Here is a 24,007-nt window from a genome sequence, read left to right on the forward strand (position 1 = left end):
AATATGGCAGTTGGCTTGCGGTCGGACGGCAGCCGTTAGTGCGCATGCTCTCCGGCGCCCCGCACCAAAATGGCCGCTGCCTCTGTCGGCGCGGCCGCTGCGAGACGGCAGTTGGTGGGCATGCTCCCTGAGTGCCTCGCACCGGCATGGCTGCCGCCTTCACAGGAGTTACTGTAATTCTCGGCTTCCGGTCGTAGCCGGCCAGCGCTCATTTCTCTGCTGGAAGCTTGGTAGAGCCGGGGAGAGGTGCGGGGTGAACGCTGAGAGGGAACCGCGAGTATCCGCTCCGGCTCCTGACGGAGAAGATGGCCGAGGGTGAGCGGCAGCCGCCGCCAGGTAGAGCGGTTGGAGGGCCCGGGCGTGCGGGTAGGAGAGGGGTGTGGCTCGGGGGTCCCCGGAGTCAGAGGAGAAGGAGGGACGGAGGAGGCGAAGATGACGGCCTAGGGGGAGTTGAAGGGCCAGAGCCCTGGGCTGCGGCCTCGGGGACTCCGGCCTTATCCGGGGGACGGGCGAGCAGAGGGGAAGTGGGGAAGGACAGAGAGCGTTCAGATAATACGCTCTTGACCTGGTGGCAGAGTTAGTTGCCTGGGGTCAGGCGAGAGGGCTCCAGAAGGCTGCGTTCTTTAGGAGGCTTTGCTCGGGTGGACCTGGGCCTCGCTCGGACGCCAGCCTTCTCCCATACCTACCCACCCTTCCCTCTCTCCCGCCCGCCCTCCTGCAGGCTTGGCTCTCAGGGTTTCAGTATCTGCGAGTTAATTGAGAGAAACTACCCGAGGTGTCTAAACCACTAATTTTTAAGAGGCTGTTTGTGCAAGATGAGAGGGTTGGTCGCATAGTCGTCCATAACTTTTATTTACACTGTGGCCTCGTTGTAGATCATCTTTAAGTAACTAGGGCAGAGATCGAGGCCAGATGCTCCAGTAGAGACCCCCTTTTCTGGAGAAGAAAGCTGTTTGCTGACTCTGTAGAAAATTCTTACAAAGAATGGATAGGTCGGCTAAACCCAGCTCGTGCTTTGGAAATGTTTGCTGGTCCTTCCACCACACTTCCTATTTTGTGGAAAGTCTCAGGAGGGAGAAATTTTGAAAACCAAGAGGTACCATTTCTGTGCCCTTCAAAACAGATGAGCACAGTGGAATTCAAAACCAGACATTTATTTTAAATTACACAAAACCTCTATGAATGTGTCTTACTCAGTTTTAGTGTTGACATCAAGAGATACTAGCTATCAGGCAGGCGGACTCCTTTTGAAAGAAAGGAGTGTTTCTGGAGCTGAGTAGGGAAGGCAAGTTGGGGACCAGAACCCATGCACCGGAGGGAAAGCAAACAAACAAACCCAACCACCTTCAGGGAGGTTGTGGACACTTTTTAGTTACACCAACTATTTGGCAAGTCACCATAATGTTCTTTAGTGGATTGAAATTGAGGAGAGTGTGGCTCAGTAAGGGTGTCTGCTGCCAAGTCTGTCAGCCTAAGTTCCATCCCAGGAACCCACAGGCCGAAGGATGGAACGGACTTGAATGTTGTCCTCCGACCTCCACATACATGCCGTGGCTCGTACACACACACACACACACACACACACACACACACACACACAGATATAATTTTAAAACAATTTAAAATGAGGTTATCAAACTTTCCTCATGGAGTTGTGGTTTTGTGGGTAGTTAGATGTGAGCACAGCGTTTGGGTGTGTCGAGTACTCACCGGATGGATGCAGACGGGTCCCCTCAGAATAGGAGGTGATAACCTAGCATACTCTTGGGGGGTTGTGGGTGGGTTCTTTGTTTGATTGTTTGAGACAGGTATCACTTTGTATCTCCAAATCCCCTGGTACCTTTCACTTTCCCCCTGACATCCCCAGACAGGCTTTGCTCTCTGGACTTGCCACATATCCAGAACTTACTGTGTAGATCAGGCTGGCCCAGAGATCCACCTGCCTCTGCCTATTGAGTGCTGGGATTAAAGACCTGCACTACTGTATCCAGCTTGTGCTTTTGAAACAAGGTCACTGGCCCTGGCTAAAAGTCATTTTAATAGCCAGGAATGACTTTGTGTACCTGAACCTCTTGTCTCCCCCTTCCAAGAGCTGGGGTTACAAATATGGGTAACCAACCAAACGTGCTTAGCTGTTTTGTTTTGAGGCAGGGTCTCACTATGTGCCCAAGGCTGGCTGGAATGGGGTCCTTCTGCCTCCACCTACTGAATGCAGGGATTGTAGTGATGATATGCTTGCTACCTGAGCTACGGCTTATCACCAGCTACTGGGCTACTTCTGGGTCTTTTTTCCGGGGACGTTTACAAAACTCTTTGTGTTATGATCTTAATTGTCAATGCAGGTGATCCAGGGTCTCTAGGTTCCTTGTCAGAGGCAACCTGAGACTGGAGAGCCTGTATGAGTCTTGTCTCTGAAGGCTTATTAGCTTCGTTTGCTCATTTGTTTTTGATTTGGATATGTGTATTCAGCCTACTGTGTTTCTTCAGTGACTTACTCTTTTGCCTCACAGTGTTGCATACAGACTTACTGTTTTGGGGGGACATAGCTAAGTCTGGAGGCCTTCTCTGTGAAATAGTGTCTGGAGAGCAGTTTCTTGCAAGGAATAGGTCTTATACAGGAGGAAAGATCCAGTAGGTTGGTTGGTTTATAGGTTGGTTATTTAGAATAGGGAGGACATTTCCCATAAAATGTGTCTCCATAAACTGTGGTTGGCTTACCAGGCTGGCTTCAAAGCTTTTTATTTAGCGTCTGACTTCAAGTAGCAATTTACTTTTTCAAAGGGCCTCAGCTTGGGCGGTGGGAAAAGGTGTGTGTGTGTGGTGTGGAGGGGAGGCTTCTGGACTCCACCTGCATGACCTTTCCCCTTCCCTCCTGTGTGCTTTTCTTTTGGGTTCTGCCAAGGCTGCGAAGTGTATCTTGCTCTTATCTCCTTCTAGCCTTCCCTCAGGTCTCCCAGTGCCCTGGACTTCTCCAAGCATGCTGCCATATACGCAGAGCCGCTTCAGGTCCCTGTGACTTCTGCTTGTAGTGATGAAACAGGAGCATTGCCATGAGTTCTAAGCCAGTCTGGGCACCATAGTGGGCTCCAGATCAACCTGTTTGAAACCCTGTCTTAAAAACACAAAAATAGGCACTGAGAGATGGCCCAGAGGTTCAGAGACTGGCTACTCTTTCAGAGGGCCTGGGTTCTGTTTTTATTTGGATTCTTCTCACCTAGTTAGCTGTGTGTTCTTGGGGACTCTGCAAACATGGATTCTGCCAAGTGTGGACCAAAATGCAGGTTCTTCCCTTATTACTTCAATAGTATGGTATGAAAACTACTTTTGTGGCATTATACTGGGTATTAAGCATTATATAATCTTAACATACAGAGGGGACTATGTGGAGGCCATCCACACTGGAATAGGATATATTTTATATACGGGACCTGCTCATCTGAGGATTTTGATGTCCACACTAAAGAAGCTGGAGCAGACCACCTACGTTACCAAATGATGACTGTCCTTGCATTTGAAGTCTTGAAGCTCTGGTCATTATTTTGATATACCACTTTGTCATTTTTCATACAGTTAAAAACATTATTTGTCTTGTGATATCTTTCTTGGTCCAGTGGTGCTTTAATGGTGTGCTGCATAATTTCAACATATATAGAGTTTCTTTCCACATATTTATTTTTTTTTTAATTATTGATCATTTGAGAATCTCACATTGTACACTCCCGAGCCTCCTGTTTCTGCCCCTCCCATCTCCTGTGACCCCCCCCCACCCCAAAGAAGGAAAATTTAGCTCATTTTATGTTGTTAATATACTCAGTGGAGCATGACCAAACTTCTAGTGGCCTGGGAAGGTGACTCTTTCTTCATGTGCACCCTGGCCAGAAGCCATCAATATTGAGTATTTTAAGCCTTTAAACATTTGGGGGAAGGGTTCTGGCTTCATGTAAAATGAGTAACACAGTTCACCTTTAACCACGGTAATACAGTATAGTTGGAACATATGCATACATTCTTTGATGACTTTGAGAATTTAAACTGCAACAAAACCTTTGAAGGAAAGAACACCATATACAACACTCTTTCCTTTGAAGGAAAGAGTGTTGTATATGGTGGCACAGAGGCAGTTGGGTCTCTGTGAGTTCAAGACTAGCTTCATCTGTAGCTCTAGGCCATCCAGGGCTACATAGTGAAAGCTTGTGTAAAAATTAAAACAAAATCCACCAGAATTTGTCAGCAGGTTGATGTGTGAGGCTCCAGTTTCTTCATTTCTCTGTTCTCAGCACCACGTGACAGCTCACAACTGCCTGTAACTAGTTTCTCCTGAGTATATTTGGGCAAAAAAACTCATACATATAAATTAAAAATATAGATCTTTAATAATAATAAAACCAAACACAAAAAGAGGCTGGGCATGGTTGGGCACAGCTTTAATCCCAGCATTAGGGAGGCAGAAGCAAATGAATCTGAGTTCAGGACTAGCCTTGTCTACAGAGCAGAGTTCAAGGAAAGCCAGGGCTGCATTGAAGAACTTTCTCCCTTTCCTTCTCTCTCCCTCTCTCCCTCCCCCCCCCCCGTGTGTGTGTGTGTGTGTGTGTGTGTGTGTGTGTGTGTGTGTGTACCAGGATGGGGAGGTGGGGGCCAGGGATAACAACAACAAACTGCTGGAGAGGTGGCTCATCAGATTAGGGCCTTTGCAGATGACCTGAATCTGACTCCTTGGGAACAGGCTGGGTGGCTCACTATTATTTGTGACTCTAGCTCCAGAAGGTCCAATGCCTTTGGCCTCCTGAAGACACCTGAACTCACATACATATAGCCATACACAAAAGCATGCACACACCTAAACGTAATATAAGTAACAAATTAATATGATTAATTATATACTCTTAAGTTTGGCTTTTTGAATCAGTGTTTCTCTGTGCAGCCCTGACTGTCCTGGAACTCACTCTGTAGACCGTTAGCCTTGAACTCACAAAGATCCATCTGCCTTTGTCTCTCAAGTGCTGGGACTAAAGGTGTGTACCACCACTGCCTGGGAATAAAATATCTTTTAAAAATTAAAATAATAAAAACAATTGAAAAAGCAGAAAAACAGTCACAGGGTTTTCCATTGTACGGGCACATCACCAGCTGCCTATTCCCTTACTGGTGATATTCAGGGTGCTTCTAATCTTCCCTTTGCAGCAAGGACCTTTGGGCATATTTCTGTTTCTCTGATCACACCATAGGGCAACTGCTCAGTGGAGCAGTGAGCCCCTGGCCACTGTTTGCAGTGTTTATCTGGAGAAGACAGAATGGCACCACTCCATAGCTGCCCTGAGCAGGTGCCCTGCCTCCTCCTCACACTAGTGCCACATGGTTTGATCTTCCAGTCTTACCTGGAAAAAGACCTTGTGTAATTTATAATTGATCTCTCTTTGTTTATTCAGTTACGTTGATGATTTTTTTTCAGCTGTTAGTTTGTGTCTTTCTTTTCTTCTCTGTTTCTTTAAAGCAGACTCGGGCTACCTTAGAACTCACTGTGTACCCACACTGGCTTCCAAGTTGGTGATTATCCTTGTGCCTCAGCCTCCCAAGTCTTGAGACTACAGGCAAATGCATGGGGTTATAGGTGTGTGCCACTGTGCCTACTTGGTTTTGATTTTTTAAGGGTGTTGTCCAGTTAGGGAGTGGCTACTAGAAAAATTGCCAGTGACTTTGTGTGTCTGTGCTTATGTATCTGTGCGTGCCTGTATCAATGTACGCAGAGGCTGGAGATGTTTCTGGGTGTTGTCCTCGTGGTTCTTTGAACCAGGAACGTAAGGCTCCAGCTGGGCTTGCTGAGCAGTGAGCTCCATGAACGCACCCAAAGGCCTCCCCAGCCCTGGAACTGCATGTACGTGCCTGTGCCCAGCTCTCTATGTATGTGTTGGGAACCTGAGCTTTGTCACAAGCACTTTACCAACCGAGTCACTTCCCTGGTTTGCTTAGCCTTTTCATTCCTTCTCTTCTGAATGAAAGGCTGAAAGCTGGTGGGTTTGGCTAGATTTTTCTTGTACTCAAGGGATAGAGTCTTGCTTTAAAAATGAGCAAGCCAGGTATAAAGGCACACACCTTTAATCCCAGCACTCAGAAGTCAGAGACAGGCAGATCTCTGAAGTTCAAGGTCTACAGCCTGGTCTACAGAGTGAGTTCCAGGACAGCCAGGGCTACACAGAAAAACCTTGTCTGGGGCTGAGGGGGTGAGAAAGAGAGAGAGAGAGAGAGAGAGAGAGAGAGAGAGAGAGAGAGAGAGAGAAGGGGTGGGGGGAGGTTGGTATGGTGTCTCACTCTTTTTTTTTTTCCTTAAAGATTTATTTATTTTATATATATGAATATACTGTAGCTGTCAGACACACCAGAAGAGGGCATCAGATCCCAGATGGTTGTGAGCCACCATGTGGTTGCTGGGAATTGAACTCAGGGCCTCTGGAAGAGCAGTCAGTACTCTTAACTTCTGAGCCATCTCTCTGGTGTCCCACTCCTTAAGCCCAGCACTTGAGAGGTAGAGACCATCAGAGCTCTTTGAGTTAGAGGCCAGCCTGGTCTATATCAATTTTAGGTCAACCAGAGCTACATAGAGAGACCCTGCCTTCAAAAAAGCAGGGAAGGCCTAGAGGGGGGAATTAATTACCTGTTTGCTTTTTTGTTTTCTTTATCAAGATTCTTCAGAAGAGACCCCTCCAGCTACTCAGAACTTTATCATTCCAAAAAAGGAGATCCACACAGTTCCAGACATGGGCAAGTGGAAGCGCTCTCAGGTATGAGTGGTGCCTGCACCTGAGGGAGGAGCATGGAGAACTGACGTTTGTCAGTCAGTGGCTTTCCAGACAGGCCAGGCTTATATGGAAAGGTTTTTCCTACTCTTGGTACTGAGCTGTCGGTCCCAGGAAGGGATGGGAGGGCAGCCGGCTGTCCCACTCCCTTCCAGGCAGTGCACAGGACTGCCTCACTAGAAAGGGTTACCGGCATCCTACTCAGGTAAAGTCTTCATCGCTCCTTTGATGTTACACTGGAGTCACATGAGTCTCCTGATTCTTGCTTGCAAGAACCCATAAATGTAAGAGCCAGCACAACAAAGGGAGAAGAGACTAGTTTGTGGATACCTCTGCCAGGAACATGACCACACTAATAATAGCTAGGAATTGAGATCCAGTGTCCTAAGAGCAGGCTGGCTTTTCCTGCTTCTCAGCCTAGATGGTAGGCAGAAGAAAACGACTTAGGCTTATAGTCCAGAACTGAGGAAAAGAAGGACACTTTGAATTCTAAGGAATGGACTTGAGCCCAGCTCCAGTCAGGTACTTACGCTAGGTCTGCAGCTGCCACGGAGAATGTCATTTGCACAGACAGCAGGGATGAGGGCTTGTGTGACAGATTATTCATGCCACAGCCACATGTCTTACTCCATTGAGTAGGAAGAGTCACTGGAACCTGTCCTGCTTTCACAAGCCTGCCCTCTGACATTTGCAGATGACTATCATGTCCTTTTGTGACTAGTCACCAGGTTAAGCGCCTTAGCCTGCTCAAAGGCTGTATGGATGGAGCCCTTTCATCATCTCTGATGCTCTTTCTGGAGTTTCACAGTCTCAGCACTGTTAACATTTGGGAATAGGAGTCTTGCAGGGGGCAGTCCTTGAATGGTGGCTCTACCCACTAAATGTCACCAGATACTATCTATGCCTTCCTAGCTGAGAACAGTTCCTTATCTGGATCTAGGTATTTTGTCTGTGACACACCTTTTACATTCCATGGCAAACACTACCTGCTCTGGACAAGGGCCTGGGCCTGGCCTGTGTGGGAAAATGTCTGTGCTTGGCCTACCGGAGGCCATCTCATAGGCTGGTAGGAGGGCCCTGGTGTAGACACCCCCTCTAGATGCCAAATGTCTATTTTCATGACTTATTTTGGGTGTCCCAGTACTGACTGGATGAGGAGGAAGAAAATAAGAGAGAAGAAATGAAGACACAAGATGGAATGGAGGCATTTGCTCTCAAAAACTGCTTCTCTGGGGGCCTGGATCTTGGTGTTTTTTTTTTTTTTGTTTTTTTTTTTTTTTTTTTTTTTTACCTCCTCATGCTAGGGTAACCTGTAACCCAACAGGAAGGAAGTACAGTTGGAACTGGTAGTGGAGATCTAGGAGGCAGGAACCAGCTCTTGTTGGAAACAGAGATTCTATACTATAGCTGCCCTTCTGACCTGGGACATAGCTGGAAGACAATCTGGGGAAGGGAGTGTTGGGGGTGTTCCTTGAACTCCTGCTGGTGCTGTCTGGGTACTAGTCAAACATTTGGCTACTCAGCTGTAGAGGTAAGCTAGCAGGGTCCTAGCTCTGTGTCTCCTGAAACCTTGGTTGTAGAAACCATGGGCAGATTACCTCCTCCCTTGAAGTCCTAGATCTGTGTTAATAAAGTAGGATCCCATGGGAGTGTCTTAAGAAACTGCCAGCAACCACTGTGAGCACTCAGAGCCTAGGCTGCAGGTTGGGGTGCTTGTGATCACTGCATTGCTGGCTTCAGTGATGGGAAGAATGTGTGCACTTGGTACTCTGTCTACTTCTGGTACTAGGCTGGGAGCAGGAGCTAGGGAACTTGGGTGGAGCTGGAGTGGATGAGATCTGACACCCTCTTTCTTCCTGTTCTCCCTGTGTTTTCTAGGCATATGCTGACTACATTGGCTTTATCCTTACCCTCAATGAAGGTGTGAAAGGGAAGAAGCTGACCTTCGACTACAAAGTCTCTGAGGTAGGCATAGGCAGGGAGCCTGCCACAGAGCCAAGCAGGCTGATGACAGCATGCAGGTACAGACAATAAGTTGCCCCAGGATAGTGCAGTTAGCATTCGAGGCCCATAGTCCTCGTGTTTTAAATCTATGAATAAGATAATATTTATAACTTAAATCAAGGCACATATGCAGTTTTATAATCTGTATTTTTTCTAATTGGCATTTTTCATTAAACTTGAAATTAAAGATGACAAAAGGGGTTGGAGATGTGGCTCAGTGACCAGGTGCTGGCTTAGCATATGCACAACTCTGGGTTCCAGGCCCAGTGCTGGAAAAAAAGCAAAGGAGGTAGATGAGTTTGTGGAAAGATCGCTAGTAGAAGCATGTATGGCATCAGTGTGGTAGATCAGCACAGACTTGGCATGCACTGGGCCCTGTGTTCAAACCCCAGCACAGTTGCCCAGGGCATCCCCAGTAACAGTGTACAGCACAGTTCCTATCTGTTGGCATAATTGGCATGCCCTATTGAGAGAAGCCCTCATTTGTTTACGGTTCTGACTCTCCAGCTGCATCTCTGGGCACCCAACAGCAGTCGGGTCAGTAGACCCCACTTCCTCAAGCTTCATGCTTACAAAAGTGCTGAACAGTAGCACAGGCAGGCTCTTGCCTCAGGTTCCTCCTGTATAATAGGTGCTCTGGTTGTTTAGAGACAGACTTGATTATGCAGGAAAGACATGAGCTGGGGGACAGAGCTTCCTCTGTCTTTGGAAGGTGTAGTCTTCCAGTCTGCATGCTGTTCCAGTGCCATCTCCCAGAACTAGGTCCCAGGTGTCCAGTGTCCTCTTGGGTTCATGTCCCAGTTGGCTCAGGGCCACCCTGAGCCTCTTATCTCTTGGCATTTTGACTCTCTGCCCTCTGGGTACAGCTGGGCTGTTAGGTAAGGTCCTTGCCTAGTTTCTTCATCTGTCCCAGGATGAGCTTACCCTGTTTTACCCTCATACCAGGTCCCCAGTACAGTCACTTCTTGGCTCCTGGGTGACATAGTCTGGTTCTTTTTAAAGATTTATTTATTTATTTTATATATATGAGTACAGTGTAGCTGTCTTCAAACACACCAGAAGAGGGCATCACATCCCATTACAGATGGTTGTGAGCCACCATGTGGTTGCTGGGAATTGAACTCAGGACCTCTGGAAGAATAGTCAGTTCTCTTAACCTCTGAGCCATCTCCCCAGCTCAGTCTGGTTCGTTTCCCCCCCCTCCCAGTCTGGTTCTTTACAAGATGGGAATTAGGGCTGTACTGGGGAGAGACAGCTGTCCCTTGAGAGCAAGCCCACAAGTGACTGACTTCTTGGGCTGTGACTTTGGGCATAGACTGGCTGGCTGAGCTCAACAGTGCCAGTGTGCTGGAGACATCAAAGGGGAGCTAATTAAGGAGAATGCCATAATTATCTCTCAAGTACTGACCTACCAATCCCTTTAGGGCTTCAGTTGCTCCCAAGGCTGCTCCGGAGTTATCCTTACTGACTAGAGGTTGATATGGCTGCAGGGCTGTTCTTTTGGCAGGCTGAGAGGGTTTGCTAGCATGTCACCTCTGAACTTTGTGCTTTGTCTTTCGTGTGTGTGGGGGTGGGGGGGAGGAAGAGATAAAGAGGGAGTGTGAGTGAGTGTTGGGGATAGAATTCAGCACTTTACACATGCTAAGGCAAGAGCTCTATCACTGAACCATATCCCCATTTCCAGTTCTATTCCTTGAGACTGTGTACCCCCCCCCTTCTTTTTTTAAGGTTAGAGTCTTGCTCTAGCCCTGATGTCCTGGAATTCACTGTGTAGACTAAGCTGGCCTCAAACTTGGTATCTTCCTATCTCTACCTTCCCAGTACTAGGATTACAGCCTTTTATCACTACACCCAGTTTTTCTTCCTGTTCTTTCTGTAGAGTGGCTGGCTCCTCAAGTGGCTGCATGCAGGGAGGTGGGGAGCCAGTGGGATGCAGGGCTTTAGCACCTGCTGAATACTCTGTTGTTATTGCTCTATGTCAGGGGGTTGGTTCACTCAGCTCTAACTTTTCATCAAATGTTGTTGCTTGAGCTGGGCCCCTCCTGCTCATCTCTATGCCTGCCTCACTAGGTGTATAGCCATAGCCAATTTGGTCTCCAGAAGTTTCCTTATTGGCTGGGGCAGCAGAAGGTACCCAGTCATAGCACGTAGTCATGGATGTATGTAGGGCTTTCTTTGTGCCACTTGGCACAGCTACCAGAGCTCCTGTGTTCTCTCAGTAGAGCACAGATGGCTCAAGAGAGAGTGGAGGGATCTAGACCAGTGATTTCGTACGCTTGAAACAGGGTGAACCAGAGCCAGGTAGTGTTTATCTAGACCCATGAAGACAAATTGTTCTTTAGATTGTACCCATACTAGTACTAGGGAGGAATTTTTGTTTTTGTTTTTTTAAAGAAAGAGTGATATATAGTCTTTCCTGGCCTGGACTTTACTATGTGGACCAGGGCTGGAGAGATGGCTCAGTGATCACGGGCTGCTCTTCCAGAGTTCAGTTCCCAGCAACCACATGGTGGCTCACAACCACCTGTAATAGAATCTGATGCCCTCTTCTGGTGTGTCTGAAGACAGCTACAGTGAACTTATATACATAAATGAATAAATCTTGGGGTGGAGGGGGAGGATAGTTAGTTTGTTTATTGAGACAGAATCTCTATAGTCTTTCCTGGCCTGGACCTTACTATGTGGACCAGGCTGGCCTTGAACTCAAAGGAGAGGTCTACCTCCTGAGTGCAGGAATGAAAGGTATTTGTTACCACACCTGGTTTTTTTTTTTCTTCACATCTTTGTTTTTAGCATACTGAGGGACAGAATGACAAGCTGGTTAGTATAATTTTAGAGAAGATTTTAGTGGTCCATGAAATTTAAGGGGCACTTCTATAGGGATGGGATGGGCACATGTTATTCTTTGTGCTTTGAGGTAGAGTGGGGTGGTTCCAGTCCCCTGAGTTCAAAAGTCCTACCAGAAGGAGGAGCTGTGAGTCTTAATTACTCAGGCCCAGGTTCCTACTGGCCTCAGGAGCCACATCTTTATCCCCTTTTGTGCCTTGTCACGGCCACAGGCAGAGCATGGTGCTTTCTGGGACTAAGATGTCCCAACCTTTTGTACACCAGAGTTGTTATGTGAAGTGAGTTTTGGTCTGTAGTTCCTAGTGACCTGGTTCCTCACAAAGCCTGGCTTTAGCAACACTTGCTCAAAATATCTTTCTGCCACGCCATCTACGGCCTCAGCCTGCAGGCAGCTTGCTCCTTCCAGGCCTCAAGCATAGGTGAAGGCAGGCTTAGGGCCATTGTTACCCTGTGCAGAAGGCTCTTCTGTAGTTCTGAGTCCCCTGTAGCCACAGACCCTGGCCAGCAGTCACTGCAGACACAAATAACTTTTAGATCCCAAATATCGCAGGGCTTTACGTGTCCCATTTGAGATTTAATAATAAAGATGCAGCGCCTTCTGTATAGTTTAATGTGGTGGCCTGTTTGTTGTGGCAGTCTCTCAGCTAGACTCTGACCCAGTCTCTGCCATTGTGGCTCTCACTGCCCTACCTCCCTGCCTTGTTTCTATCCCGCTGTCTGCACACACCAGTGAGGACACAGAATGTGTGACCCCTGAAAGTACTTCAGGTAGGGCCTCAGCATGCCTACCTAACCACAGCCTTTCCTGGGTTTGCACCTGGTTCTCACCCAGTTCCAGGATTTGCAGGAAATTTCTCTTTATACTGCATTCCCATTGGCATGACAGGATCTGCTTCCTGGCAGGAATTCTTTTCTCAAGGTTTCCTGGCCTTGAGTTGCTCTGGAATCACATCATCTTCCAGTCTTTAATCCTGGCCTGTTTCTCTGAGCCACACCTGCACTTGGAGGGCGCATCGTAGCCACCTCACTGACTTGTGTCTCTGGATAGATACCTGACCTGTAAATAAGAAGGGAGAGCTCCCACACCTGTGACACCAGCTTTGCTTCCTGGTACTGTTTTTGGGGATAGCATGGAGAGAGGGGTTTTTAGGCTGCCAGTTCTTAAAGTTTCATACAGACGACATCAGATTTGCACCAAGATGGCGTTGCAGAGTTGTGGCCCAGTATTGTCTGCAGAGGTGCAATATGAAGATAGCCCAGACATTTAATATGAGGACCGTTAGTTCTCCCTGGTGTGGAAAGTGCTGCAGGGGAAAGGAGCAGGCCGTCCATGTTCCGGTTCAGGGTTTGCAGGCGTAAGTACAACCCATCGCCCTGTGCAGGCTCTTGTGCCTTAGGAGGTATATAATCTTTGTCCTCACATTTGGGATGAAGAAACAGAAGCCCAAATCTCCAAGAGCTCAGTGCTATTTTAATGGAGGATTGGAGCCAGGCCTATCTTCTTCTTCTTCTTCTTTTTTTTTCAATTTTATTGGATATTCTCTGTATTTACATTCCAAATGTTATATCCTCCCTCCCCTTCCTCCCTCCTCCCCCTCAACTTGCTTCCATGAAGGTGCTCCTTCTCCCAATCACTCCACCTCAGTGCCTTGGCTGTTGATGGTGTTCTTCCCATGAGGGTGCAAACCCTTCAGCTCTTTCAGTCCTTTCTTTAGCTCTTTCATTGGGGACCCCGTGTTCAGTCTGATGTTTAGCTGCAAGCATCCTCATCTGTATCTGTATGACTCTGGGAGAGCCTCTGAGGAGATATCCATGTCTGGTTCCTGCCAGTAAACACTTCTAGGCATAATATAGGGTGGCTCTCCAGGTGAGGTAGTCTCTGTAGACCTTTTCTTCAATTCTTGCTCCTCTGTTTGACCTTGTATTTCCTCCTTTGTTTTGTTCTCCCTTCCAAGAAGGACTGAGGCATCCACATTCTGGTCTTCCTTCTTTTTGAGCTTCATAAGTTCTGTGAATGGTTTCTTGGGTGTCCGAGCTTTGGGGGGGGGGGGCAGGCCTATCTTCTTGTATTGTTCTTACACTGTTGAGCAGTGGCAGGCACTAGAGAAAACAAGTCAGGCTGCTAAGACGTAGGTGGTGGTTGGTTTTGGAGGTCAAGATTACTAGCTGTATTAGGTACTTGTCTTGTTGCTGTGGTCAGGACCTGACAGGGAGCAGCTTAACGGGGCGGGGAGGGTTATTCTGGCAGGTCACCATGGTGGAGAAGGCAGGACAAGAGGAAGGATTGTGAGAATCGGTGGTCAGGAAGAGGATGACGGCTGACGCTTAGCTCGCTCTCTCCTTTATCCTTTCCATTGAGTTGGAGCACACCTACAGGAGGCACCACACTGTCAGAGAGAGACATACACAGGGATTTTCTACAGTGATTTTAAATGCTCATGACAACGATGATGATGGTCTTACTTAGTGTTTCTCATGGCTGTAATAAAGCATCATAACCCAAAGCATCTTTGGAGAGGAAAAGTTTTATTTCAACTTACAACTCTTAGGTCACAGTTTATCACTGAGGGAAGTCAGAACAGGAACTTAAGCAGAGGCCATGGAAAAGTGCTGCTCACTGGCTTGCTCACCCTGTTTCTTGTGGAACCCAGGAGGACTACCTGTCCAGGGTTAGCTCCGCCCACAGTAAGTTGGGCCCTCCCATATCAATCATCAATCAAGAAAATGTACCACAGGCTTACCCATAAGCCAAGCTACTGGGTTGTTTTCTCAGTTAAGGTTTCTTCTTCTCACATTACTCTGGCTATATTAAGTTGACATAAAACTAGCCACCACACTGCATTTTTATCTCTTCCGTTCATGTATGTATTGTTCACTGAAGGTCTTCAATCACATCTGCTTTAACAAAGATTGGGGCTGGTGCTTGTGCCTATCTAGTAGGCTGGCTGATAGCCAAGTGTGATTCCTTCTATGAAGGGAAGGTTGCTTTGTGACCCTCCTTCATATTCTGGACAGTTGGGAAGGAGGGGGAATAGCTAGGAGAGCTGCCAGCCTAGGGGACTTTTTTCTGTGGCTCCAGCAGGGCCACTAGTCATTGTGGTGTGTGGTTCCTCTGTCACATCTTCACAGGCCATCGAGAAGCTGGTGGCACTCCTTGATACGCTGGATAGGTGGATTGATGAAACCCCGCCAGTCGACCAGCCTTCCCGATTTGGGAACAAAGCCTACAGGACCTGGTATGCCAAACTTGATCAGGTGAGACTGACTATCAGAGTGTGGGCTGGTCTGGGTCAGTGGGAGGACTACTGTGATCCCAGATGGGGCAAGATCTGTGCTCAGAGCAAGCCTGTCTAGGTTCTAAGCATAAAATCAGGGACTTTTTCAGAATGGCAGTTTTATTTACCTGGATTACAAAATCATCCTCTCCCAGCCAGACTCCTGGAAACAGCAGGTGTGGTCACACAGTGTCCTGTGTGAGGTGCTCATTAAGTCATTTTATTAGCAGCAGATTGGAAATAACTCAGGTGCCATCATAAGAGGGCAAGTTAATAGTACTAAACCTCCCACCTGTGAGTACTATGCAACTGTGAAAAAGAATAGAAAAGGGCTGGAAAGATGGCTCAGTGGTTAGAGCACTGACTGCTCTTTCAGAGGTCCTGAGTTCAATTCCCAGCAACCACATGGTGGCTCACAACCGTCTGTAAAGGGATCCAATGTCCTCTTCTGGTGTGTCTGAAGACAGCTACAGTGTACTTATATATAATAAATAAATCTTTAAAAGAAAAAAAAAAAAGCAAGTGCATTTGTGAGTCTCCAGTGTTTGTGACAGTGCTCTCCTCTGCTGCCGTGTGTCAGCACAGCCTTGGTTCTGAGCATACCACATGCACCTGTGAACCATGCATTCCGTCATGTATGCCATCATGCCACACACACAAATGAACCCTGCCCGAAGCACACAGACTCAGATGTTGGGACTCTGGTCAGTTGTGAACTGCAGGGCTTTCTCTGCACAAGGCATTCTCTGACAGAATCAGAACAGCTTAGCTATAGAAAACAGATTTCTAATGTCCCTGCTGCCATCAACCAAGTTAATGTATCTTTAGATTCTGTTGTGAGATGGTTGACTTGCTTTTAAGGTTTGTTTATAAATATGTGTTTGCTTCATACCACATACGTGTTACCACACGCATGCAAGTGCCCTTGGGTTCCAAAAGAGGGTGCTGAATTCACTGGAGCTGCAGTTACAGGTAATTGTGAGACACTCAGCACTGGATCCTGGGAACTGAAGTCAGGTTTACTGTAAAGGTAGCCCATGCATGGCTGGGCACAGTGACACAGGCCTTTAATTCCAATACTCAGGAGGCAGAGAAAAGGGGATCTCTGTTACTCTGAGGCCAGCCTATAGAGCAAATTCCAGGACAGTCAGGATGAACTAGAAAGACTCTCAAAAAACAGTAGCATGTACTCTTAACTGCTGAGCCTCTTCTCCAGCCACAGAGAATATTTGATTTTAAAAACTCTGTAGGCCTGTGGGAGAATTGATCTCTTATCTTGCTCCCAGAGTCACCCCAGGATCCCTCCCTTTTTTCTGGCCACTCAGACCTCGGAAGCAGGGAAGACTCGATGCCTGGACCCCAGGCAGATGCTTCCCAATTGTGCCTGCTCACCCAGATGCTGCCTAATCTGCTGCCACCACTGTGTGTCTCTTATGTTATCAGGAAGCAGAAAACTTGGTGGCCACAGTGGTCCCCACCCACCTGGCTGCTGCTGTGCCTGAAGTGGCAGTTTACCTGAAGGAGGCTGTGGGGAACTCCACACGCATTGACTATGGCACAGGTACCTGCTGCTGGGGGGTCTGAGTGACTGGGGCCTTGCTGCTTTCTTCATGTTGCCTGAGCTGCTTTCTCTGTCCTGTCCTCCACACAGTCTTGGAGGTCTCTGAGCAACCAGCAGTTTTTCAGGCTCCTGGTGTGTGTGTGTGTGTGTGTGTGTCAGGCTCCTGGTGTGTGTGTGTGTGTGTGTGTGTGTAGCAGGAACGGTGTGGGTATGGGTTTCAGCAGAGGGTCGGGAGGGATAGTGATTGCTGGTTTTATCTTATTCCACCAGGTGGCGCTACTTCCACAGGCATGGCACCTGCTGAGAGTTGATTCAGTTCTTGGTGAAACTGGCTTCTGCTTAAGCACCTCATCACTCTAGAGATAGTTTATTGAGCACTTACTAAAGGCAGCTGCCTAGAGAAGAAAGAGTTTGGGTAGCTCCCTCTTTCCCTCACATCTGTTCTCTCACCATTTTCTTTGTACAGATGATCTTTGGCTCTGTTGTCCATTCTAGCCAAGCTGTTGCAGGCACCTTAAAGAGAAGTGTTCGTTGGGATAGCCTCTATAGCCAGGAGAGCCCTGTTGTCATAAGGGTTTCCGTTCCTCTTTTCCCTAAAGTGGGCATTTGAGGGATGTCTTGTCTCCTACTTGTTTGGGGAAGGCGTCCCTGGAGCCAGAGCCTTGGAGAACTCTGTGCTCTGTTCTTCTTGCTGCTGGCAGCAGTTCTGAGACCCTGGGATATGGAGAGCTTCAATTAATACTCAACTAGGAAAAGATTTCTAGGGCAGTGGGGTACCCCGGCTGTCATTTGGAAATTTACAGGTGAACATAACTGAGTGTGTGTGAATCCATGTCTGGCAACTGTCTGATCTGCAGAAGTAGCTCCACACCTGGCTTTACCTCCCTCCAGATGTCTTACCACATAAGGACCAGGGTCCAGGGTCTAGCCAGTGCTTCATGCAGAGCTGCCTGTTGCTGTTGGATGTGACTGGGAGAGAGGAGGGCACCTCTTACCTTGTGATCTGTCCTCAGTGCCCACGCAAGCTCTTGCATGCTGCTCAGGGCTTCCTTCCGTGCCCTCCGCTGAGGACTCACTGATTGCTTACCTTGGGCCTCTGTATGCTGTTGTTTCTGGCTAAAATGATTTCTTAACTATCCTTTTTTGCTGGTCATCTCCCATTCCTCTTTAATCTCAAACATTATTTTCTTAGGGGAAAACCTTGAACTCTGAAATTAAGGTTCCCCTAGGATGTGCCTCAGTTACCCACCTGTCTCCCAAATAGCTAAACTCAAAGTAGTAACTGTATATTTAATGTCTGTGGTCTCTGACAAATCATGAGTTGTCACACGCCCACGCTTCCCGCCGCTAGGAACAGGCGTGCAACAAATGAACAGCTTCTTCTGCGGAATAACCTTTATTGTACAGCACTTTGAGCAGGGGCTTCGTGAGCAGGAAACTTGTCTCTGAGTCGGGGACTCCCTACCGAGTTCTACTGTCTAGACGGCCTCTCACGCGCAGTTCCCCACGAACGATCTCTCTGTCCAGTCTCTGTCCACGCGGGATCTCCCGCAATCTCTCCTATCGGGTCCCTCTCCACGTGGCGCCTCTCCGCCATCCCTCCATGTGGGGTCTCTCTCTTCGTCTTCCTCTTCTTCTCTCTCGTGGGGGAGAAGATGCACTGCTATACATGCCTCAGAGACTTGTGTTGCTACCTGATTGGTGCATCCTCCTGTAGCTCAATCACGTGCCCTGGGGGTGGGCTGTGACTTATGTGGTGCATGCGCATTAAGCTGGGCCACAGCTCTGTTTGCCGAGTTCTCTGCGGGAAGCCGGCACCACGTTTGGGTGCAGCACAAACGGCTCCCTACAATGAGTTCTCTGAGGCAAGGACTCATTTGTTACTGGGATCCAGCATGGACAGTGTCTGCCCACATAGTAGGTGCTCAATAAGCTGGGTTTCTAATTTGTCAAACCATAAAGTAAGGTGCAAGGCCTGTGCAGGAAGTCTCAATCAGGCTTATCAGGAGAGTGCCCGAACTTGTGGTTGTTGAAAGGTCCAGGGCTTCTGGACTGGGAGGTCTCCACCTCAGTATGAGCCTTCCTGCTCAGAGGAGCTGGGGACTGGGGGACCTCTAGAAGATATCAGCTTGGGCCATTTTCTTCCCCAGGGCATGAGGCTGCCTTTGCTGCTTTCCTCTGTTGTCTCTGCAAGATTGGTGTGCTCCGGGTGGACGACCAGGTGGCTATTGTCTTCAAGGTGTTTGATAGGTGAGAGTCACCTTGGAGGGGAGGAGAGGGCATGTGGTACCTGGTGTTCCCACGTGGAGGCACTGCTCTGAGGTTAATTTTCACAACCTTATGCAGTAGCAGCTGCCTGCCTCTTAGAGAAGAGGAACCAGACAGGTGTCTGTTGACATCACAGTCCACCAAAGACAGGAGGAAGCCCAAGTATGCAGGGACCTGCTCTGAGCTGTACAGCCCTGGGGCACACTACTGTCCTGGTGTTGGCATACCTCTAGCTTTGCAGGTGACCCATGTGCACACCTTCTAACTTCTTTCCTTCCTTCCTTTTTTTTTTTTTTTTTAGATTTATTTATTCTTTTGTGTTTTGAGTACACTGTAGCTGTCTTCAGACACACCAGAAGAGGGCATCTGATCTCATTACAGATGGTCGTGAGTCACCATGTGGTTGCTGGGAATTGAACTCAGGACCTCTGGAAGAGCAGTCCGTGCTCTTACCCACTACCATCTCTCCAGCCCCTACAACTTCTGATTTCTGACACCAGGGACCTCACCCACTTTCCAGTGGTACCCTAAATTAGAGAAAGGGACTCCCGCCTAGGGTATTACAAGTTGCCAGAGTTGATGACATAACGCCTAGTTTCCAGGTGGTGCTTTGTCCCTCTCTCTGGCAGAAGAAGACATCTGAGGGAAAGGGTAAAAGACCATTGGCTCTTTTAGCGTCACTCACTGTTCCCTGTACCCTTCTTGTGCTGAAGAATGCCATTTCTCACCTTTCTCCTTCCTCCCCACCCTCCTGCACAGGTATCTGGAGGTTATGCGGAAGTTGCAGAAGACATACAGGATGGAGCCTGCAGGCAGCCAGGGCGTGTGGGGTCTGGATGACTTCCAGTTCCTGCCCTTCATCTGGGGCAGCTCACAGCTTATAGGTACTAGTGAGTGGTCACATCTCCACCTTGTACCTCATGGCTGTAACTGTGTTCTCCAAGTCCCCGCGGGTCCCTTCTTCCCACCCGGGACACACAATGCCAGCTTGTAGTGCAGAACATTAGACCAGCTTGGACTAGCTACTGCTGGAGCTTGTTTGCTGTCTACTTATACTTGGAGCCAGTGTGGGCAGCTAGAGGAGGTGATGGTGGAATGCCACCAAGATAATGAAAAGTGACAAGGACAGGAGCCAGGCAGGGTGTGCCTGATGCAGGATAGACCAGGTGAATGCATCCAGCTCCTGGCAGCAGCTGTGGGGTGTATGTTGAAAATTGGGGGCACTTTTGAGTCGGTGATCATCGGTGTCATCCACAGTGGCGATAGAACTCTGTGCAGGGGTACAGGCAAGTTGCTGCCAATTGCTTTTTCTTGTGTGCTTCCAGGTCTGCGCTGTCATGCTCCTTACTTTGAAAAGGATTATCCAGGCATGGTCAGATCTTGGGATCTGCCATTGGACAGGGTTGCTGACCACTTTAGTTCCTTGGAGAATTAATTGCTGCTGATCAGTACACACAGACACCTAATGGCTGAGAACTTCCATTCTAGGCACTTTACCAGTCTTCTTAGAGACCCCAAGAGGATACCATACCTAGTGTAGCCCCATTTGGCAGGGTGTGTGTCTGCACGCATGCGTGTTGGATTTTAGTCTTGCTTTGTAGGTGTAGAGACTGAGCCTGGAAGGCTGGAGTCATCCGTCCAAAGTCTCACCGCCATGTGCTGAGCTGCATTTGATTTGCTAGGCACAGTCCTGTGTCACCTGTGTAGCTGTGTGCTTTCATTGCATGAGCACCGAGCACTGTGGTGTGTGCTTCCCATACCATGATGTCTTTCTGACCCAGGGAATGTGTAGTTAGCTCCACTAGGGCTACTTTCTTTTCCTAGCTGGCCTGGAACTCACCTATCTCTGTGTGCTGGGAATAAAGGTATATGCCACCACACCCAGCTGAGATAACTTTTAAGGTAGGTGTACACTCTCTAATTGTGCTTAACAGCAGAGGCTGACAACCTGGAGCAGAATTGTTGTCATGGTTGAGTGGATGCTCAGGTGTGTCTGTCACCTCTGCTGATTGGTAGGTAGCACACCAGGTTTGTGTGCACCAGTGTCACCACGGGTACATGCATAGTGGCTAGCTGTGTACAGTGAGTGCCTTGCTAGGTGACAGACTTCTCAGTCCCATTATGATCTTTGTGCACTAAACAGGGACTCTACCATAGCTCTACCCTAGTATACCACTGTCACAGTGGTTGTAAAATGTCCAAGGTGGACACCCTGTGCTCAGGCTGAGTCAGGACTGTTCTGAAGCCCAGGCCTCTACTTTTCCCAGACCACCCCCACCTGGAGCCCAGACATTTCGTGGATGAGAAGGCGGTGAGCGAGAACCACAAGGACTACATGTTCCTCCAGTGTATCCTGTTCATCACTGAGGTGAGAGCCACACCAGCCTCTTTAGGCAGCCTCGCTGCTGGGGCCCCCTTGCCCAGCCACCAGCCTTCTCCCAGAACCTTCTCCCAGAACTCTTTGTTAGGTCTGAGTTGGTTCCTCACTCTGCTGCCCTTTGATTAGAGAATAAGCCACCACACTCAGCTTCCATGGGGCTCTTGGGCTGTTAGGTTAAGTTGTAGTTGTTAGCTAGACTTGGTGACCCGGCAGCAAGCCTAAATGCCATGCATTGTGTTAAGGGTGCAGTGAGTCTCTAGAGCCCTGTGTTTATGGATTCAGGTTGAAGTCCCTAGAGGAGCGGAAGTAGTTCCATCTCTGTACCTCAGCAGTGTTAAGAGGTAAAGACAAGCAGCCCGTGGAGGCAGTCACTGGGCCCATATCACCTGGCACATTCACCAAGGTGGCCCAGGGACTCTGAAAATTCATGGCTTTGGATCCACACCAGCTTTCTCTCTCAGAATTTTGTGAACAAGAGCCAGGAGCTCATCAAGAGACCCATAGTCCCCGGGCCTGCTAGGGGGTGTTAGAACTTTTCCTCCTCTCTGCCTGTACCTCAAGTCTCATCCCAAGTTTACATAGTCCTGTCTTCTCTTTCCATGTCCCCTGCATGTTTGCCCTATGGAATTACACATGCCTTCCCGCCCATGTACACTACTCTCTTGGCTCCCTGTTCTGAGCCTCTGATCAGGGAAAAACCTGGTTAGCAGCCTTGACTCTAGCTAGGTCCTTCTGGTCAGCATTTGCCTCGGGGTTGTGCCAAGCTCCAGGGGCCAGAGGGGAATGACACATTTTTTCCAAGTCAGCAAATGGAGCCAGGACTGATGGCTGGGCGGCCACTGCTTGGTTCTTGGAGATATGCTGTCTTCAGCAATGTGGCAGGCTCAAGGTCAGGAGGATTGGGGGCAGCCTGGCTCACTGCCTTGAAAGACAGCTTTGCAGGACTTCAGTGTGCAGTTAGGGGATAGGGAGGCTGTAGGGTAAGAGGGAAGGGTGGGAAGGAGCCACAGATTCTGCAGAGCTTGCTGCTTGAGGCCAGAGCCTAAGCTGTTACTGCTTCCTCTGGCGGCTGGCCAAGCCCCTTGCGTCCCTGTCAATAATTCTAACAAGGAGGCTTGGTAGGCTGGGCTTCAGAGACTAGGGATCGATCCCATGCTAAGATTGAGTGTGTGTACCTGTTTCTGCTGGTAGAACGTCCCAAAAGCTTTCCCAAAGTTTGGGATAAAGGATCCCATAGAAGGTAGCCCAAATAACCACAAGGAGGCGCTAAAGTGCGCTGAACTCAGGTGGCTTCAGTAACAGAGGTAGGAAGTGGGAGGGGTAGCTTTTTGGCTGTTGTGCACTTCTCTGCAAGGCTTGGTTTGCTCTTGGTTCCAGGCTCTTGGGTCAACAGCTCTGGTTGGTTGCTAGGCACTGTGGTAAGGGCGATCTGCCTGCCTGGGTTGGCAATGTAGTGCTCTGCTGCTGCTGCTGCTGCTGCTGCTGCTGCTGCTGCTGCTTACAGCTAGACAGATATGGATACAGAGATATAGACATCCCCACCCCCGCAGTTGGCAGTTTTTATTTATAACCCCGTGAGCAAGTGGTTGGCCTTACTCAGACCCTGGAGCACAGAAGCTTTTGGTCCGGGAGACCTGAAGTCTTTACTGGCCAAACAAAGCCCAAGGAAGTTGGGAAGGAAACCACTTCTCTTTGCTTGGTCTTGTGTCTGGACCGCCTTGATAGCCGTGGGCATGACAACAGAGGAAGCCCACCTTGCCGGGCTCCTACTGCCTCAGGAAATGTAGCCTTGGCGCCTTTAAGAGCCCAGGGCAGGCAGGAAAAGAATTTCAGTTTCAATCTGGCTTCTAAATTTGGAGTTTTGGGAAGGGAGGGATCAGATTTCAGCTGGAAGGGAAGGAGCTGACAGGAAGGCGCTGTGCTGAGCCTCCCCCACCCTGCCCATCCCCCTCAGTTACTGACAGAGGAACCATTTACAAAAGGCCGATTCTCTGGGGAGTGGAGAGGCAGGAACGCAGCGTCTGTGAGTAATTTCCTGCTCAATATGGCTGCTCTGACTCACACGATTCCCCTGGGGTCACTGCGGGACTGCAGTTGCTTGCTTGTTCTCGCTTTTTCTCGTCTCCCTTTGTGGCTAGAACGAGCTGATTTTCTTTTTTCTTTCTTTCTTTTTTTTTTCTTTTTTGCCTTTTCACCCCCCAGTTTCTTTCTGTTCCTCATTTTTTTTTTCTTTCTATGAGTTGCAGAACCTTCTGAAGGATTTGGGAGACCTGAGGCCCTGAAGGCCTTGAGGGTGTGGTGGCCTCTCTAGGGACACACTGGGCTATACAACTTGGGCCTGCCTCTAGCTCTGCAGCCTGCCAGACAGCCCTTTTTGAATGTCCCCTGCTAGTGAGTGAGGCTTGGTCCCCCAGGCAGGGTTTTAGTGTCCCTTTATCTGCCCCAGGGCCTTGCTGAGCCAGCCCTGTAGCACCTGCTGTGAGACAAAGCAGCTGGTGATTTGCTCAGGGGGTCTGTAGGGGACCCTGTTTCACAGCACCAGCCTACAAGTCTGCAGAGTCAGGGTGGGGAAGTAGAAAGACTGAGGCCACAGTCTTTGGGAGTGTTGGGATAAATCTCAGGAAGCTGAGGGCACTATAAACTTTGGTGCCTGTGGTCAAGGAAAAACTCCACAAATACCTGGTAGGGAGCAGGGCAGGCTTTGGTAGCTTCTTGTGCTCAGCACTGGGGCGGGGCCACTGATACAAGCTTTCATTGGTAGTTTTTGCCAGGGTGGGGGGAAGAGGCAATAGGGAAAAATGGCAGCATTTCTAATTTAAATCTATATATTGCCCTACATACTGAACTTGAGGCATGTGGGAGTGTGGACCACCAAGTGAAG

The 24,007-nt window shown here is 48.7% G+C and overlaps 1 protein-coding gene across 3 annotated transcripts in view; it reads left to right on the forward strand.

The window, feature by feature from the left end:
* Nucleotides 1-58: 58 nt before the first annotated feature.
* PTPA (protein phosphatase 2 phosphatase activator) overlaps nt 59-24,007 on the forward strand; it is a gene marked incomplete at its 3' end in the record, with an annotated part of 29,665 nt that continues 5,716 nt past the window's right edge. The window contains exons 1-8 of one of the 3 annotated variants that reach the window (XM_080927056.1): nt 60-336; nt 6,679-6,776; nt 8,670-8,756; nt 14,772-14,897; nt 16,361-16,478; nt 18,629-18,728; nt 19,506-19,630; nt 21,014-21,114. In XM_080927056.1, coding sequence (XP_080783182.1) covers nt 306-336; nt 6,679-6,776; nt 8,670-8,756; nt 14,772-14,897; nt 16,361-16,478; nt 18,629-18,728; nt 19,506-19,630; nt 21,014-21,114 — 786 coding nt within the window. In that variant the 5' untranslated portion in view covers nt 60-305. Of the gene's footprint in view, nt 337-6,678; nt 6,777-8,669; nt 8,757-14,771; nt 14,898-16,360; nt 16,479-18,628; nt 18,729-19,505; nt 19,631-21,013; nt 21,115-24,007 lie in introns of all 3 variants that reach the window. The other 2 variants (XM_080927057.1, XM_080927058.1) reach the window with 2 other exon arrangements.

Source organism: Micromys minutus, assembly GCF_963924665.1.
Source record: "Micromys minutus genome assembly, chromosome: 13".
Classification (NCBI taxonomy): domain Eukaryota; kingdom Metazoa; phylum Chordata; class Mammalia; order Rodentia; family Muridae; genus Micromys; species Micromys minutus.